At 43.7% G+C, this 19496-nt stretch overlaps 1 protein-coding gene across 1 annotated transcript; it reads right to left on the reverse strand.

Annotated features, from left to right (window-relative positions):
* Positions 1-14228: 14228 nt before the first annotated feature.
* LOC101827216 (PRAME family member 12-like) lies at positions 14229-16661 on the reverse strand (the record flags this gene model as incomplete). Its single annotated transcript, XM_040757411.1, has 3 exons — positions 16381-16661; positions 15458-16045; positions 14229-14722 (listed from the first exon to the last, which is right to left on the reverse strand). Coding segments are annotated over exons 1-3 (1363 nt in total), but the record flags the coding sequence as incomplete, so codon positions are not given.
* Between the last annotated feature and the right edge of the window lie 2835 nt (positions 16662-19496).

Below are 19496 nucleotides of genomic sequence, written 5' to 3' on the forward strand. Positions count from 1 at the left end.
AGACTCTCAATGCACACCTAAATCACTCAGACTGTGGTGGTTTGAAAGAAAATGGCCCCCAAGTATAGTGGCAATGCTAGGATGTGTGGCCTTGTTGGAGTAGCCATTGTCTTGATGGAGGTAAAGTGTCACACTGTGGTTAGGCTTTGGAGACTTTTTTTCAGCCTTCACTGAGTGTGACATTCAGCAGATGTCTCTTGCCTACAAGCTGTATCACTCTCAGCTCCAGTACCTCATCTGACTGGACGTTGCCATCATTCACAAGCATAATGGTCTGAAGCTCTGAAAATATAAGTGAGCCAATCTCAGTTAAATGTTTATGAGTTGCCTTGCTCATAGTGACTCTTTACAGCAATATTTAACCCTATCTAACACACAGAGTCACACACAAATAAAATTCTTTTCATTGTTTTGGAACTCTACTTGGGCCCATATTTGCTCTTCATTAAATACAGAACCAGTAACATGTAAATATCTGTCCATCCTAGACCACCAGTAACACTTACCCTTTCATCCCTGACTGCATTCAGAAATGTCTTCTACCCCATTCATTGATCCCTCCAGAAAGGTCACATTTAGAATCAACTTTTACCATTCACAGTGCCTCATGAAGAGCATTCTGCCATGGCTAAAATCAAAAACACCAATGACAGATTCTGATGGAGAGGATGTGAAAAATAATAGAATCCTGAAACCTGCAGGCAAATGGATGGCACTAGAAGAAATCATCCTGAGTGAGGTAACCCAGTCACAAAAATATAAACATAGTATATACTGTCTCATATATGGATTTTAGACATAAATCTGGGAAGTGCCAGCCTACAATCCCATGCCCAGTGAGTCTGAGAAACAGAACCTTCATCCAGTGACTGATGGAAGCAGAGGCAGACTCCCACAGCTAAACACCGAGCTGAACTCAAGGAACCCAGTGACAGAGAGGGAGGACTGATGACCAAAGGGGTTAAGACTGGGCTGGTTTAACTCCCAGAAACCACTGATCTGAACAAGGGGTAGCTCTTGAATCCAGCATGGAACTAATCAAGACACCTCGAATGTGGGTGTCAGTGAGGAGCCCTAGGCATTCTATGGCACCTTGAGTAGTAGATCAATATTTATCCATGGCATACAAATGGACTTTGGGTGCACATCCAACACTAAGAGATACACTCTCACCCTGGACTCTTGGCGGGTCTAGGTCCTGCCCTGGTTGAAATGACAGACTATGGACACCCCCACTGAGGGTGTCACCCTACTTGGGGAAATGAGAGTGTTTGGGGGAGTTGGTGGGAGTGTGTGGGAGGAGTGAGGGATATGGAAAGGGACAGGGGTTGAAATGTGAGGCAACCTTGTTTCTAATTTAAATTTAAATTTAAAAACAAAAATAAAAAAGAGCATTCTGCATTAACCATCAATTTTCAAGAGAGAGATGCAGAGATGGGTGTGCACAATTTTAACTTCAGCAAAACAGAGTTCAAGACTGGAGGTCAAGACACAGACTCAAGCTGGTGAGGCAGAGCTTAAGATCTTCAGGTACAGGGTATCAAGCCCAGCCTCCATGTGAAATAGATGAAGCAAAATTAGGAAGAAGATTCTGATCAGCACTACTGGGAATGTCCTCATCTACTTAACCTGCTGGGAGTCACCCAAGTATTTTAGGAAACTGCACTGAGCAGGAAGGATGAGAGTCAATTGGGAGGACCTAAAGAGTGGAACCAGTTCACAGTGGCTTCTTCTTCTCAGAAGATGGATTGATTTAAAACTCAGATAGAATGGTATCAGGATATATTTCTCTGCCTGCAAATGAGCTATGTGGGGTGTTCTTCGTAGCCAGCATTCAACATCTTTCGATTGTATGAAGACAAATATATCTTGCAGTTCCAATGTGCACTTCTCACTATGATATTAGGTAACCTACTGATGCATTGTAAATAATGTCAACACCAATTTCTAGCAAGGGTTAAATGCAAGGTGATTGTGTCTGAAATGCCTCTTTCTTGGTATTCCCTTGGGTTCCAAAATTACTTCATTGTATATATCCTTGATGAATATTCCTTCACACTTACTCATGTTTTGAGGTCATGACAATACAAAAACCATCATGATTAGTTGTAGGCCTTCTAATATCCATTTTGTAGTAAAAACAACAAAGAAGATGAAGACAAAAATAGTATGACATGAAATTCCTATGTTTCCATCTCATTTTACAGAAAAGGGAGATAAATGTAGGCTCAAAACAGTAACATCAAAATTCATACAGTAATTACAATTTTCAGTTTAAAAAGACACTTCTTAATTTGGGCATCTCTTATAGGCCACAAAAATGAAACATGTCCAGGTAATGGGGGTTTTATTTCCTGGTCACCAGCAACAGCAACAGGGTAGGAGCTTCCAGGAAAATGGCCCCACAGTCTATGGCTTACAAGCAGGACCTGGTGGTGAGTGTTAGCAATCTCAGAAATCAGGAAGAGAAGAATGAAGTGTCTAAAGTTCAAGGGAAACATGGGCTGTTTGAATCTGTGAAGAAGAAGAAGAATGAAAGGAAAAGAAGAGGACAATATACCTAGACACCGGTCCCTTTATTTCTGATCAGGCAACATTACAGTCTAGTTGGTCATTTTAGTCTGAATGCAATAGATGACCAAGTGCTCAAACTTCATTCCAGAAGAGTGGGTCGGTCAGGCTCTGTTTGCATGGAATATCTTTGAACACAATCCACTGAGCAGCACAGCAGAAGGATGGACAGAGGAAAAGACCAGGTAGTTTGGATTTGAATGACAATGAGACTCCAAAGAGTTTTCCTATAGACAGGGAGTTCTGGGGATTGAATCCACTGTTTATCAACCTGCAAAGGTATTGGATTCTTCTGACCTTGAACCTAAGACCCATCTAAAGAGGGCACTGACAGTGAGTGCACCCTCAGTATACTGCTCCAGGTTCCCAGGTTCTGAGTATTCTTTCTGGGTACCACATTGGAGAAGCACTCACTTATCAGTTCTTCAAGGAGTTACATTTACAAGTTAACAATTGACTGGCTTTAAATTATAATTTAGAAACACACAATTGTCTTTCTATCTCCAGAGAAAACTGTGGCTCATTCCACAGTTCTCCATATCCAACTCAGAGCTTGTGGTCAGAATTATTGCATACTAGAGAATTAACAGCACAGCTGAAAGCTCTAGAACACAAAGAAGCAAACTCGCCTAGAAGGAGTAGACTCCAGGAAATTATCAAATCAAGGGCTGAAATCAATAAAGTAGAAAGTAGGAACACAATACAAAGAATCAATGCAACCAAGAGTTGGTTCTTTGAGAAAATTAACAAGATAGACCAACATTTGTCCAAACTTACCAAACATGCAAATTAACACAATCAGAAATGAAAAGGAGGACATAAAAATGGACTCTGAGGAAATTCAGAGAATCATCAGATCATACTTTGAAAACCTGTACTACACAAAATTTGAAAATTTAAAGGAAATGGATGACTTCCTGGATAGCTATCACTTGCCAAAATTAAGGATGGTGCTGGTTTCTGCCTTCCACCATACCGCGGGTGAGTGCTCTCAGTGGTAAACAACTCCTTATTTGGCGTGTTCCTATCCCGCCAGGGGCATGCCATGATCATCCAATTGCTGTTGCTCCAATGACTGATGTATACGTGGCTATTCATGGTTGGCTGGTCTTGGCTATTTAGGGAGCAGGATCAGCTCCCAGGGAGAGGAAGCTCCACTGTACATCAAGGTCCTGATTAAACCATTTTCAAGAAGAGTTCCTGAGTAGTGTCTTCCTTGCTGGTCAACGTGGTTCTGGCATCTGGTTGCCCATACGGGGACCCTAGTACGAAGAATCCTATGGAACTCAGAACTTGCTATGGTCAGGGGTGCACAGGTAAGTCCCCAGGTAAGGTAGGGATCAGTGTTAGGAGCGGGTTTTATTGTTCTCACCTGTAGACAAAGGGAGAACGGGTAGTAGAGCCGCACCACAGCAGATGGAACAAAAGTGAAAGAAAGGGCTTGAATGGAATATTATCTACTCCTGGCCCTTTGGGTGTTGTTTAACTTTGTTTTTTGGTATTTTTTCTTTATTGCTTGTTGTAGAAATTGTATCAAAACCGACCAGTCAGAGAGCTAATTTAACTGGTCATGGGCAATTCAACATCTCACCCAATTTTTCTGGTGCTCAATGAGCTCCTCCATTCTAAAAATCTCAAAATTAAGAAAAGTACTCTAGAGAGGTTTCTGACAGAGTGTGACACTGTCGCACCCTGGTTTGCCGTCTCCGGAAGTTTGACTCTCTCTTCATGGGAGAAATTAGGTAAAGACCTAGATTTTGCTGCAGAACAAGGCAGCCTTGCACCTGGGGTGCGACCAGGTTGGACACTCGTCTGGGGATGTCTTAGAGACCAAGGATGCACCGAAGCTGTAAAAAATGGCCAGGCAGCCTTAGAACTTTTACAAGAGGAAAGATCAGAAACAGCAGCCTCAGTCAAGGCCGCCTCTCCCACGGGTCAGACATCAGATAAAAGAAAGAAAATAGACCTTAAAAAGGGCCGAAAGAAATTTTACCTCGAGCTATCAGACCTAGAAGACCTTAGTAGCTCTGCTACTTTCTCCTTCACCGATGAGTCCGAAACCGAGGAGGAAAAAGGGGAGGATCCCCACCGGATGCCCTTAGAGTCCTTCCGAAGGTCACTCAGTAAGTTACAGCTAAAAGGGAAGAGAGTCAACCAAGATTATCCAGGAACCGGCCTGGTCCCTTCTGCCCCACCCCTTCCCTACTTGGAGGCTGCGGCGACTGAAGAAGGAGTTTGCTTTAATTCTGAAGTTTGGAGACAGGTTTGAACGGAGATGTCTATGGCCTGCCCAATTTTTCAGGACCCACAGGGGAACAGATTTCATGAGATGCTAGACTTTAAAATTGTAAAGTCTTTGGCCGAATCAGTCAGAGCATATGGGGTCACGGCCTCGTTTACAGTTGCCCAACTATAAACCATGACACCGGCTGATTGGCGAAATCTTGCAAAAGCATGCTTGTACCCTGGCCAATATTTAGAACAGAGGCCAACCTTCCCACATCCCAAAAACCTCGCAGGGCCACTACAGGTATGGCAGGATTGGACCTCTGTTCCACCACTGGACTCATACTAACTCCTCAAATGGGGGGGTCCAACTAATAGAATCAGACCTTCAGGGACCCCTGAACCCGGGCACAGTAGGGCTCCTCCTGGGAAGATCATCCACTATTTTAAAGGGCCTTAAGGTACATCCAGGAATAATTGATCCAGATTACACTGGCACAATAAAGATCATGGTAGAGTCGCCTAGGGGGGGTGGTAGCCATCTCCCCTGGGGACAGAATTGCCCCACTCTTACTCTTACCTAGCCTACATGAGCAGTTTGCAGCACAACCCAATGAAAGAGAAAAAGATTGTTGCAGATCTACAGGGATAGACCTGGCCTTTCTGTCGTTGGACTTAAATCAGAGACCAGTCCTAACTTTTAAAGTAGATGGCAAAAACATTCTTGGCCTATTAGAAACGGGGGCAGGTAAAAGCATTATAGCCAAAAAAGATTGGCTGACGGGTTGGCCTGTACAGGCCTCCTCTCAAACCTTACAGGGGCTAGGATATGCAAAAGCACCAGATGTGAGTGCTAGGTGCTTCCAATGGAAGAATGAAGAGGGTCATTCCGGAGTTATGCAGCCTTATGTTTTAGACCTTCCTGTTTCCTTATGGGCGAGGGATCTACTTAAAGATATGGGTTTTAAATTGAGTAATGAATATTCACCTGCCTCCCAGAAAATGATGAAAACCATGGGATACCATCCAAATTATGGGATAGGAAAGTACCTACAAGGTACAAAAGAGCCCATTCAGATGCAACAGAAAAATTGTAGACAAGGGTTAGGTTTTTTCTAGGAGCCACTTAGGAAGATATCCCCATCACATGGAAAATGGAAGAGCCTATATGGGTACCTCAGTAGCCACTATCCTCCAAAAAAATTAAGCACAGCAAAAGCCCTAGTGGCTGAACAGCTGGGGTTGGGACACATCAGGCCATCCTTGTCACCATGGAACACCCCAATCTTTGTTATAAAGAAAAGATCGGGAAAATGGCGCCGCCTACAGGATCTAAGGGCCATAAATAATCAGATGCAGGCAATGGCCCCAGTACAACGAGGGCTACCATTGCTTTCTGCCTTGCCAGCATCCTGGCATGTTATTGTGATTGACATAAAAGACTGCTTTTTTTTTCTATTCCTCTTTTTGCAAAGGATAGTGAAAGATTTGCCTTTACCCTTCCATCAAAGAATCACGAAGAACCCGATCAAAGATTTGAATGGGATCATCAGGTAAACAGGCCGGCTTCCCGGCCTGTGTTCCAGAGCCTGCAGATCGCCTGGGAACTGCACAGAGCTCCCAATCCCGGCAGGAGCATCAGGTAAACAGGCCAGCTTCCAGGCCTGTGTTCCAGAGCCTGCAGATCAACTGGGAACTGCACAGAGCTCCCAATCCCGGCGGGAGCCAAGCACCCCAGACTCCAGATCTTCTCTCCCACCAACGAGTCCAGGAAACTAGAGGAGGCTGGGAGTACAGGGAAGTAGCTGTCCCTCTGGCATCATCAGGTAAACAGGCCAGCTTCCCGGCCTGTGTTCCAGAGCCTGCAGATTGCCTGGGAACTGCACAGAGCTCCCAATCCCGGCGGAAGCATCAGGTAAACAGGCCAGCTTCCAGGCCTGTGTTCCAGAGCCTGCAGATCGCCTGGGAACTGCACAGAGCTCCCAATCCCGGTGGAAGCATCAGGTAAACAGGCCAGCTTCCCGGCCTGTGTTCCAGAGCCTGCAGATCGCCTGGGAACTGCACAGAGCTCCCAATCCCGGCGGGAGCATCAGGTAAACAGGTCTGTGATCTTCCCAAAAATAACTTCCAATGCACCAATCCTGGGCACCCCCAATGTGTTTACAGATGGTCCAAAAGATGGATGTGGTGCCTATATGGTGGATAGACAAGAGCCTGTACAGCTACAGTTTCAGCCTGGCTCACCTCAATTAGTAGAGTTAGAGGTTGTGGTAAAAGTTTTGAGGATTGCTCTTTTGCCTTCAATTTGATATCCGATTCTGCCTATGCTGTTAATGCGGTAAAAGTACTGGAGGCTGCAGTCCGGTCTGCTTATTGTTTCAACAACTTCAAAATTTAATTTGGCATGGGAAACATTGCTTTTTCATACAACATATTAGTGCACATACAAGCCTCCCAGGCCCTATAAGTGAAGGCAATGCTAAGGTCGATCAGTGGACCAGAATGGAATACATCTTTCTCAGCTCCACCTTAGACAAGGCAAGAGATTTTCATAGGAGCTTCCATGTAAATGCTAAAACCTTACAGCAAAAATTCCATCTTTCCCGGGCTGATGCACGACAAATAGTCCTAAATTGCTCTCAGTGTGCAATCCATCATCATCCGCCCAGTCTCGGAGTTAATCCTAGAGGATTACTCCCCTTAAAGATCTGGCAAATGGATGTTACCCATGTTGCCGAATCTGGAAGTTCAAAATATGTCCATGTGTCTGTTGATACCTGCTCTGGGATTACCCATGCCACCCCTTGTCAGGAGAGAAGGCAGGCAATGTTGTCTCCCATTGTTGAGAAGCCTGGGCTGCCTGGGGCAAACCCAGGCAATTAAAGACTGACAATGGACCAGCCTATATGGCACAAACCTTCATCTCCTTCTGCAAACAAATGGAGGTAAAGTTACTTCATGGATTACCGTATAACCCACAGGGTCAAGGTATAGTGGAGCATGCCCATCGCACCCTAAAAGAATGCTTGAAAAAACAAAAAGGAGGAGTAGGCCACGGCCGCACCCAAAAAGAGAGGCTTTCTCTCACCCTATTTACTATAAATTTTCTAAATTTGGATGCTCAAGGCCGATCCACGCCTGATAGACATCAGGATCCACATGGCCCGGCCAAAGGGTTGGTGAAGTGGAAGGATATTTTGACAGGCATTTGGCGTGGGCCTGATCCCGTGCTGACGTGGGCACGAGGTTCTGTTTGTGTTTTTCCACAGGATCAGCATGACCCCGTGTGGGTTCAGGAACGCTTGGTAAGGAAAGCTCAAGTGCAACCCAATCCGGGCAATGTGGATGCCACTAAAGATGCTCACTGCACACCTTCCAATGGTGGTGATGGCAGAGCCGTGCTGGGGAATTATGTCAGTTTTTCCAACACCGATGCCGGTTCGCCATAATGCTCAGGTTTTCCCTCGGCTGTTTACAACCTCAGATAAACTTAATCTGCCCTCTCTTCCTTTAGACACCATGATGTCGCCCATAGGAGAACCAGTGTGCAATTTGGAAATTTTACACTCGCTGCAAATTTCTCTACACAGCTTTCCAGTTATCTTTCAGGCAATTGGTCGGGGGAGTTCGAAAGGGAGCTTGAACAGCTACGAACGGCCATAGTAGCCGTTCCCTGGATTACAACCACCATGGATCATCTGAAGGAGTGGACGGGAATAGGGTCCCTACTTGGCCTGATGATTATAGCCTCCCTTATACGCCTATGGTGCATCTGTAACATTCGGTCAAATCAGTGATGACATAATACAATGATGGTCATGCAGGCATTTTCAGCCATAGAAGGTCAGTCCCCCTTGGCCTGGCTGGCCGCTACTAAGAACAGAAATAAAATTCTTCTCTGACCGGGGTGCAAGGGTAAGCACTGCATGGGGGTTTGCTTGTATGCGGTTAAGCTAACCTCGGAGGACAAACCCGATTGCATGAAGGTTGTACCCAAGATCCTTCCCCTGGGAAAACAGGTACGGGATGGGTCGGGGTCACCGCAGGCATAGAGTCTGTGGGTGTCACCTGCACATTATCCCAAAGAATTTGCACACCAGGGATTGGGCCTCTATCGTCACCCACTCTTTTTTATATAAAAACAAAGGGGGAACTGTGGAGAGCTGCGATACGCCACGCCTTAAAGATGGCACCACTTTCCACCTTACACCATCCCGAGGGTGAGTGCTCTCAGTGGTAAACAACTCCTTATTTGGTGTGTTCCTACCCCGCCAGGGGCACGCCATGATCATCCGATTGCTGTTGCACCAATGACCAATGTACACGTGGCTATTCATGGTTGGCTGGTCTCGGCTATTTAGGGAGTGGGATGGGCTCCCGGGGAGAGGAAGCTCCACTGTACATCAAGGTCCTGATTAAACCGTTTTCAAGAAGAGTTCCTCAGTCGCGTCTTCCTTGCTGGTCAAGGTGGTCGCGGCACTTCTCAAAGTATTCCATGCAATAGAAGCAGAAGGGTCTTTGACAAACTCTTTCTAGGAGCCTTCACTAACCATGATCCCCAAGCCACACAAAGACACAATTTAACACATCAAAACAATCATTCACCACGATCAAGTAGGTTTCATCCCAGGAATGCAGGGATGGTTCAACATACAAAAATTCATCAATGTAATCCCCCATATAAACAAGCTGAAAAACAAAAATCACAGGATCATCTGACTGGATGCTGAAAAAGCCTTTGAAAGAATCCAACACCCCTTCCTGATAAAGGACTTGGAGAGATCTGGGATAACAGGAACATATCTAAACATAATAAAAGCTATATACAGCAAACCAACAGCCAACATCAAACCAAATGGAGAGACTCAACGCAATTCCGCTAAAATCAGGAACAAGGCAAGGCTATCCACTCTCTCCATACCTTTTCAACATTGTACTTGAACTTCTAGCTAGAGCCATACAACAACAAAAGGGGATCAAGGGGATACAAATTTTGAAGGAAGAGGTCAAATTTTCACTATTTACCGATGATATGAAAGTTTACATAAATGACCCAAAGAACTCTACTAGGGAACTCTTACAGCTGATTAACACCTTCAGCAAAGTGGCAGGCTACAAGATCAACTCAAGAAATCAGTAGCCCTACTATATACAGATGATAAAAGGACTGAGAAAGAAATCAGAGAAACATCACCCATTACAATTGCCACAAACTACATAAAATAGCTTGGGGTAACGATAACCAAACAAGTGAAAGACCTGTATCACAAGAACTTTGAATCTTTAAAGGAAGAAATTAAAGAAGCCCCCAGAAAATGGACAGATCTCCCATGCTCTTGGATAGGTAGGATCAATGTAGTAAAAATAGAAATCCTGACAAAAGCAATCTACAGATTCCATGCAATCCCCATTCAAATACCAGCACAATTCTTCACAGACCTTGAAAGAACAATAATCATTTTTTATGGAAAAACAAAGCCCCACTATAGCCAAAACCACCCTGACTTCACGCTCTATTATAGAGATATAGGCCTGAATACAGCTTGGTATTGGCACAAAAATTGAACAATGGAGTCGAATTGAAAACCCTGATATTAATCCACACACTTATGAACATCTGATCTTAGACAAAGAAGCTAAAAATTTACATTGGAAAAAGGAAAGCATCTTCAACAAATGGTGCTGGCATAACTGGAGGCTGGCATGTAGAAAAATGCGGATCGATCCATGTTTATTGCCATGCACAAAACTTAAGTCCAAATGGATCAAAGAACTCAACGTAAATCTAGCCACACTGAACCTCTTAGAAGAGAAAGTGGGTGGTACCCTTGAACGAATTGGTACAGGAGACAGCTTCCTGAACATAACAGCAGTAGCACAGACAGTGAGATCCACAATTAATAAATGGGACCTGCTGAAACTGAGAAGCTTCTGTAAGGCAAAGGACACAGTCAGCAAGACAAAAAGGCAGCCCACAGAATGGGAAAAAATATTCACTAACCCTACATCTGAGAGAGGGCTGATCTCTAAAATTTACAAAGAACTCAAGAATCAAGTCTCAAGAACACCAAACAATGCAATTAAAAAGTGGGCTGCTTTATTGAATACAATATTTTCAATAGAAGAGTCTAAAATGACTGAGAGGCACCTGAGAAAGTGCTAACATCCTTAGCCATCTGGGTAATGCAAATCAACACAACTCTGAGATATCATCTCACTCCTGTCAGAATGGCTAAAATCAAAAACACCAATGACAATTTATGCTGGAGAGTATATGGTAAAAGGGGAACACTCCTCCATTGCTGGTAGGAGTGCCAACTTGTTCTGCCACTTTGGAAATCAATATGGAGATTCCTCAGAAAAATGGGAAAAAACCTAACACGAGACCCAGCAACTCCACTCTTAGGCATATATCCAAAAGATGCCCATTCATTCAAGGATGTCTGTTCCACTATGTTAATAGCAGCTTTATTTGTAATAGCCAGAACTTGGAAGCAACCTAGACGCCCCTCAACTAAAGAGTGGATAGAGAAAATATGGTACATTTATACAATGGAGTACTACTCAGCAGAAAAAAACAATGGAATCCTGAGATTTGCAGGCAAATGGATGACAATAGAAGACACCATCCTGAGCGAGGTAACCCAGTCACAAAAAGAGAAACATGGCATGTACTCTCTCACATATGGATTTTAGACATAGATCTGAGGAGTGCCAGCCTACAATCCCATGGCCAGAGAGTCTGGGATACAGAACATTCATTCAGTGGCTGATGGAAGAAGAGCCGGACTCCCACTGCTAAGCACTGAGCTGAACTCATGAAAGTCAGTAACAGAGAAGGAGGACTGATGACCAAGGGGATTAAGACTGGGCTGGTTTAACCCCCAGAAACAGCTGACCTGACAATTGTTAGCTCTTGAATCCCAGGCTGATGCCTGGGAATCCAGCATGGGACTAATCAAGACCCCCTGAATGTGGGTGTAAGTGAGGAGGCCTAGGTAATCTATGGAGTCTTGGGCAATAGATCAGTATTTATCTGGGATATACAAATCGACTTTGGCCTACCATCCAACAATTTGAGATGCACTCTCACCCTTAACTTTTTGGGGAGGTTCTAGGCCCTGCCCTGGATGAAATGACAGACTATGGACACCCCCATGGAGGGCCTCACCCTCCCTGGGGAAATGAGGGTACATTGAGAGCGGTTGGGGGCATGGGAGGAGGAGAGTAAAATGGAGAGGATCCTGGAACTTACTTGTGAAGCAACCTTGTTTCTAATTTAAATTTAAATAAAAAAAAACATTGAACATCTTGTGAAGCCATGTGCTCTGTGTACGTTTTATAATACACCAGTCTCTAGGATGTCAGGGCCTGCACAGTTTTCAGACCAACTAGGTCAACACGATGGATAGAAAAAAATCCACAGACACAGGTGGACAAATTATGGAATGGAGTAGTATTGTGTTCTGAAGGAGACACAGCAGCAACTCAAGAACGGAGGACACTTATTGAATGCAATCAACAGCAGGGTACAGATACACACGGTGAGGGATCTCTGGCAGGAACAGAGGAGAGTTTGCTAAACAATCAGAGTCATTGCTGTGATCCCCAGAATTTCCTGTGGAAAAAGAAAGTGAACCTTGAATACTATCCTGATAAACAGTTCAAAACCAGTCTGAATGGTATACTGAGATCAGGACTGAGAGAGAGAGAGAGAGAGAGAGAGAGAGAGAGAGAGAGAGAGACAGAGACAGAGACAGAGACAGAGACAGAGACACAGAGACAGACAGAGACAGAGACAGACAGAGACAGAGAGAGACAGAGAGACACAGAGACAGAGAGACACAGGGAGAGAGAGACAGAGACAAAGACAGAGACAGATAGAGACAGAGGCACAGAGACAGAGAGAGGCATCTTTTGCCATCAACCTTGTCACAATGTCACTGAAGAAACTACATCCAGACTCACATGCATGTCCTGAAAACATGCTGTGTAGCTTTAGTATCTTGACTAAGGTGAGCTGGCAAATATTGATAAGAGCTTTCTGAAATGGATGCTCATATTTGTCAAGAGTAGAGATGGAACCCTGCATTCCAAAGGAACTGAAAAATTCTTCTACATAGAAATAGAGGTGTTATCAATGTATTCCTTCATGCATGGTAAGTATTAACCATTGAGTTGTAACCACAGTCCTTAACCAAAACCTGAAAAACTTCTACCTTTATCCTGTGCTCTGGAGGTCACACATGGGCATCATCAGTACACCTGCCATTTGGTTTTCAGTCTTTGATAGGTTAAATCCAGCTTCTAGACGACATTCATATATAACTCTATGGATTTATTTTTAATATTTTAATTATCATACATTATGTATAATAAAGGGCATGCATGTGGTACATGTGTAGATGGAGATGAATGTGAGTGCTCCCAGAGACCAGATATAAACTTCAGACCACCTGAAATAGTTCAAAGTGTTTCTGCTGCTGGAATCAAACACTGGTCTTCAGAAAAGGCAGTAAGCACCCTTACACTCTGAGCCATATCTCTAAGAGATTCTAGTTTTCTGACTGGGGATACATGAAGCTGAAGTGTAGAAAATTTCCAAGAGCATGGCATGTTGGGTCAATATTTTCTCTGAAAGTTCTAGGATGTAGAACTCTTAGAGGAGAGGGACCCAAGATTATGCAAACAAAGTAAGCATGATGAACAAGTATGACATTGTCAATAAACTGACTCAATAAATTAAAAGTCTGCAACACACTCTGTCTTGAAAAAGTGCTTTATTGGACTTATTGAAAACTGTAATGCTAAGGATGGTGGGGGAAATGATGTCTGGCTAACCTCCCTCTTGAAACCATAGAAAGAGAGATGAAGCTGAACAGTGAGAGTACTATATGCTCAATACAAGTTCATCAGGCAGTGTTATTGTCCAAAAAAGGAATATATGTGCATGTATTACATATCTTTAAGTAAGGTGGCAAAGGAAAATGCAGAGGCCAAAAAATATAGAGAGATGGAACACACCTCATCCTGTCAATTATGGTCTTTGTCCTATCCTCTGTCTTTATTCCATTCCCTGTGTCTATGGTCTCTCACAACCTGATTGTGCTGGAAGACAATCCCTACCATTCTCAAATCTCTCTTCCTATCTGAGGTTGGGTATGCACTGCTGCCCCACAGCAGATCTGGCTACCCTGATTCTTCATGTCAAAGCTTCTATCTCTCTATCTTGTCTGAATCAATGAAATTATATATTGTTTTCAAATAAATCCAAAATCCCTTAAAAGACATGCTCTGTGTATCTAATGACTCACTTATATACTGGTTTTCATTTCTCATAGCCCAGCAGTAATCTCTCATTTATTCCCAACATGAACACAGGGAGACCTCCAGTTCATAGACGCAGACTCCCGAGCAACGTAGACATCTACTGAAAAAACAGACCTTATTTGGCTTTCTTACACCTCTGAGTGTTTCCAATAGTCCCGAACAAAGTTGAGCAAACCTGTCTGGCAGCACAGGACCAATGCCATCATAGACTTCAACAGGGGCAGGGTACATCTCCACATTCAGTTGTTTCAGGTGGGCAGTGTGCTGAAGCAGCTTCTTAACACCTGACACAGACAGGAAGTTCTGCACAAAACTCACCTCAACCAGCTGGGAACACTGACTCAGGGCAGGGAGGACAATATCGATATTTAAGTCACTCAGCATACATCTCTCCAATTTTAATGTCTGTAGTGTAGCTGTCAGTCTCCATAGCAGGCTTCCTAGAAGTGCTTGACTTAAATGTGAAAGGATGACACTACTGATTTCCAGATACGTGAGTTGAAGGACGCTTGGACACTGCGTCAGATACCTCATGTCTGAATTTGATAACATGCAGCAAGTGATTGCAAGGGTCTCTAAGGGATGCTCCAAGTACCTACAGAAAGACAAAGAAGTTTATCTCAGTAAGTCCGACAGTGGTGGAGAAAGGGCATGGTCTCAACATAGCAGAGACTAGTTATTCCTAAGGTTATTCTGAGAGCATCGTGTAGTCCAAGCAGAGGATGCTCCCTGATGGAGAATAATCACCACATGCATCATTATTGTGCCTGTTTCTGTCCCAATTCAGGGCCCTCTGCACTGTCCAGAACAAAACCTCATGAGATGACAATTGGTATCAGCAGGAAACCAAGAAGACACCGAGCAGGAACAGAGTGCCATCGCTGTATGTGCCAACATTTGTCTCCATGATCTCCAACTTCCTAGCAAAGCCTCTGTCCTGCTTGCAGGGCTTCCCTGTGGCCCTAATCACTACTAGTCATTTTCGAATGACTAAGGCCCTACCTGTGCTAAAAAAGCATCTGCCACTTTGGGAAAAGGAGACTGATGTAAACTGTGCATACGGTTCTGAGGACAGGGCTGACATGGGGCAACATGTGGTTTATAACAACATGCTCTTTGTAGATCTGCTTTCCCCTCATCTGGGTCCCTGGAAAAGACCTTCTCTAGATCATGGATACTAAAATAGCAGAAAGACTGCTATATCAGTCATCCTCAGGTCATATCAGTGCATACTTGGGGGTGACTGCGAAGACGCAGGTGTGTACTGATGTTTCATGTAACACGGAAAAGTTCTTCATGGCCTACAGAGCAAGCTCTGTATCCTCCTCACCTGAGCACTTGGTCCAGTCTTTCATTCAGGATGGAGACACCATTCAAATAGAGATGCTGGAGCTTGTTGAGTTGGGAGAACTGGATAATTATCTCCCCAGAATACCATTCTTGAATCTCTCTGTTACTAATCCATTCTGCAGGCATGAAGTCTCCATTGAGAATGAGTTTCTGAAGGTTTCTCATCTGGCCCACACCAGGGGCAAACAATGCAAGGGTTCTCAGGTCCCATTTTCCATTCACTTCCAACACCTGTATAGAGCTTGGCTCAAACACCTCCAGCAGCTTCAGGGGATTATAGTCAGGGAGGGCCCCAAACTCCAGCTTTTCACAGATCACCTGCAGCACATCTTTCCTTTGCTTGGCCCACCAGTGGAAATATTTTAGGGATTCACAGAGATCCCTGGAATTGAGGGAAAGGTTCACCATCACAGTCACAACCTGTTTTCCCCGTTGTATGGGTTGACACACAGAAGGTTGACTCTCACTAACGACTTCTGGTGAGCACACACCATGTTCTGATCCAGCCCACACATTCCAGAATTTATGCTGTGCATCCCGAAGATCAAGCACTTCTAGTTTGCAACTCCTGTTGGTCAAACAAGTGGGTGAATCAAATTCCAGGATTACCAATGTACACTCTGCGGAAACCCCACACATCGACTTCCTTAAATCCATTCTGTAAACCAAGATTCTTTCTATAGCTACTGGCTGGGGGAAGAAGAAGCAGAGGTAGAGACACTATGTGTCTACACCAATTAAGGTGTGCTCCACACAATGCTGTCCTTTTTCTTTTAGGCACATCTCTAAGAAAGCTCTGATTCAACATGTACCACATTGTGATCTATGTATTCCATCCATCCATCCATCCATCTATCCATCCATGCATGCATTTCTGCTCAATTCTACCCTTTTCTCACTTACCTACGTGGATCCTCCTGCTTAATCAGCAAGTCAAGGCCATGCAGGATAGCCTTCAAGGTATCCAGTTCAGGAGTCTTCATCAGGGCTCCCACAGGAAGGCATCGGAAAGGCCAGGCTGCCACCATGGCTCTTAAGATATTTGTTTGTTTTCCATCGAAGGCCCTTTGGAATAGGGGTGGGAATAGTTCCATGGGCAGGGTCTTCAGAGCACAGATAGCCAAGGCTTCATCTTTCAGCAGACTTTTTATTGCCAGCAGCTTGAGCGAGGATGGGGAGCTCATCCTGTCCTTCACATACACAGGTTCTATAGAAAGATCCACAGAATAAACCCTTTTGGTAATGCCCCTTTTCTCCTTCATTGCCTAAACCGTGGAGGGTTTCAGTCACTAGTCTAGAAGAGCTTGAAAATGTGTATTTCCTATTACTCCCTATCTGTCTTTCTCATAGCCATAAGTCCCTCAAGGATCTCATGGAGATGAACACCCCTGGGAACAAATCTCTCTGATATTTGACCAATCAAAATCTGTGTTCCAGTGAATACTACTGCTCAGGGTAATGAGAAATTGGAGAATCAAATGAGAACCAGACTTTTGTTGGCAACTGCCTTCAAATATCTCTCATGATCCTCAAGAGCAAAGTGATATTTCCCAAAGCCAAGTATGCTTGGCATTCAGTCAATGGAACATGTTGGCAGAACACAAGAATTGGATAGAATCGCTATTATTTGTAAAACTTTAGAACCTGGAGTCACACTAAGCTCCAGACCACACTTTAGGAGATCAAATACTGGGAATTGTCATCTTGATGCTTTCAACTGATGCTCTCTAGAATTTTTTTCATCTGCTGCTAATAAGTCTATAGTCACTTTGAATTAAATACATTTAAGGTAGACTAGAGTTGTTGGTTAGTGCTTGCTCAATATGCCTTAGCCCTTAAATATAAAAATCTCAGCATTCTCTTCACGGGCCCAGAAGGTTAGCTCTAAGTCTCAGTAATCATAACACTTAGCTATATGTGGACTTCTAGGCTAGCCTCAGCTAAATGTAATTTTCAGGTTCAAAAGGGCCACACTAAAGAAAAGAAAAACAAAATCAGGAATACTAAGGTGACCTGAGAGACTGGTGATCCTTAGTAAGGTGGTGTGATCCGATGGGGGTGAATGGCTTACCTGATCAGGACACACATAACAGGTGTTCAAATCCCAGGACGTCTTGTAGTCACTTTAGGATCCAATAAAGTGTGCCTAGCCTGCCCATGATAACCCTTCTATCCCCCTTTCTGTCACAACTTCCCTTCATAGCCCCACCTCTCATCCAAAAGATGCCCTCTGATTGGATAACTGGCATCTCCCAATCCAGTACTACTTGGTCTTTTACATCCAAGGCTTGAGTGAATCAGATGTGGAAAAGCATGAAATCCCAGACCATAGTCATGTCCCAAAAGCCTCCATAACACTGCTCCACAAACTCACACCACTGGGATACAATCTCTTCCGTACATTAGTATGTTTGTAATTTTCATACAAATTCTCTCTACGTAACTAAGGCATATCTGAACTCCTTATTTACCCTGAGATGAGCAGGAAGTCTCAGTAATCCTCCTGCCTGATTAAAGAGGTAAGAATTGTGTGTGACCAATTTGATTAGATCTTCCATCAGAAGAAAGAGAATGAACTGAGTCTATACTGATAACAAAAACTCATGCCTCAAGTCCCCTCAAAACACTAATGATTTGTCTTTGTGTTGTTAATTAATTAATTAGTTTATTTGTATCTGCTTTACATTTCAGGAATCATTGCCTAGAATAGTTTACTCTACAACTGGGTTTCAGTAACTTTCTATCTCCTGGTGAAGATTCAGACTTCTGTATTGTTTCTTGAGACAGTATTTCTAAGTGTAACGGTCCCATAGTCCTGAACCTAGCTCTGGAGAACAGGCTGGCCTGGAACTAATAGAGATCTGCCTGCCTCTATCTCCTGAGAGCCTGGAATAATGGTGTATTGTTAATTAATGTAGCAATATCCATAACAGACCCAGCAAAAATATTGGGGTTCAAGCTTAAGTTGAAGATCTTACAAGCAAAGCAGACTAGTCATTACCACTTACCTTTACCTCAGGCTGAAAGAGTGGATCCCGTCTCCACCAGCTCTCACCAAGTTTCAGACTGCTGCCTCTCCTCGGTGTGGCTGCAGAATAATCCTAAAACTGACTACTGAAGTCCCTGCTTCTACCTTTTATACTTCTCTAGTGTTGGGATTAAAGGCGTGAACTTTGTTACTCTGTCTTGGAATTAAAGGTGTGCCTGGCATGCAGATAACTAGGATGGTTGCATTGCTATTTTGATCTGCAGTGGCTTTAATAAATCATGAAAAGTATTTTACCACTGGTGTGTGCCAACACCACCTGTCTAAATTGTGATTTATTTTCCTTGTTTTGTGGGTTTTTTTAGACACACTTTTTTCTGTAGCTTTTGAACCTATCCTGGTTGTGAATTCAGTGAGATCCTTCTGCCTAAGCCACCAAAATACTGGGATTAAAGGCGTGCACCTCAACCTCACAGCTAAATTAGCACATAGGGGCGATCACATCTTTCCATACCGGAAAGATAAGGCCCTGAGACAGGGTTGAAGGCACATGTCTGTAATACCTAGTGATGGGATTAAAGGCAAGAGCCACCACACTGGACTTCCTTTGAGTATTTTTGAGAATTGGCTATAATAAACAAGGCTGCTCTAGAACTCCAGATCTTTCTGGTACTGTATAGATTCTTAAGCTCATTTTAGAATTCCAGTAAGAATCTGCCCTGTAATTCATATCATTAGCAATTCTTTAATAATCCTTCACTGGTTAGGGTTTTGGTATTGTTTGCATTATAATCTCCCTCAACTATAGTTTACTAGTTGTTCTGGGATCTTCTACTAGCATTCTGATTACCAACACCATGTCTAGCTGAGCTGAGCACTACTCTTTAGGAATGTGGTTGCTTCAGGTTTGACTATTTGACTTCATATTGTCACAGAGTGAGATTTAAAAAATGAAAGATCCAGGAAACACAAACAAGACACACCTGGGAACTAGAATTAAGGCCTTGAGCACAGAATATCACAAATCCAGGAC

This window comes from Mesocricetus auratus, unplaced genomic scaffold (genome assembly GCF_017639785.1).
Source record: "Mesocricetus auratus isolate SY011 unplaced genomic scaffold, BCM_Maur_2.0 Super-Scaffold_100014, whole genome shotgun sequence".
In the NCBI taxonomy this organism is placed as follows: Eukaryota; Metazoa; Chordata; class Mammalia; order Rodentia; family Cricetidae; genus Mesocricetus; species Mesocricetus auratus.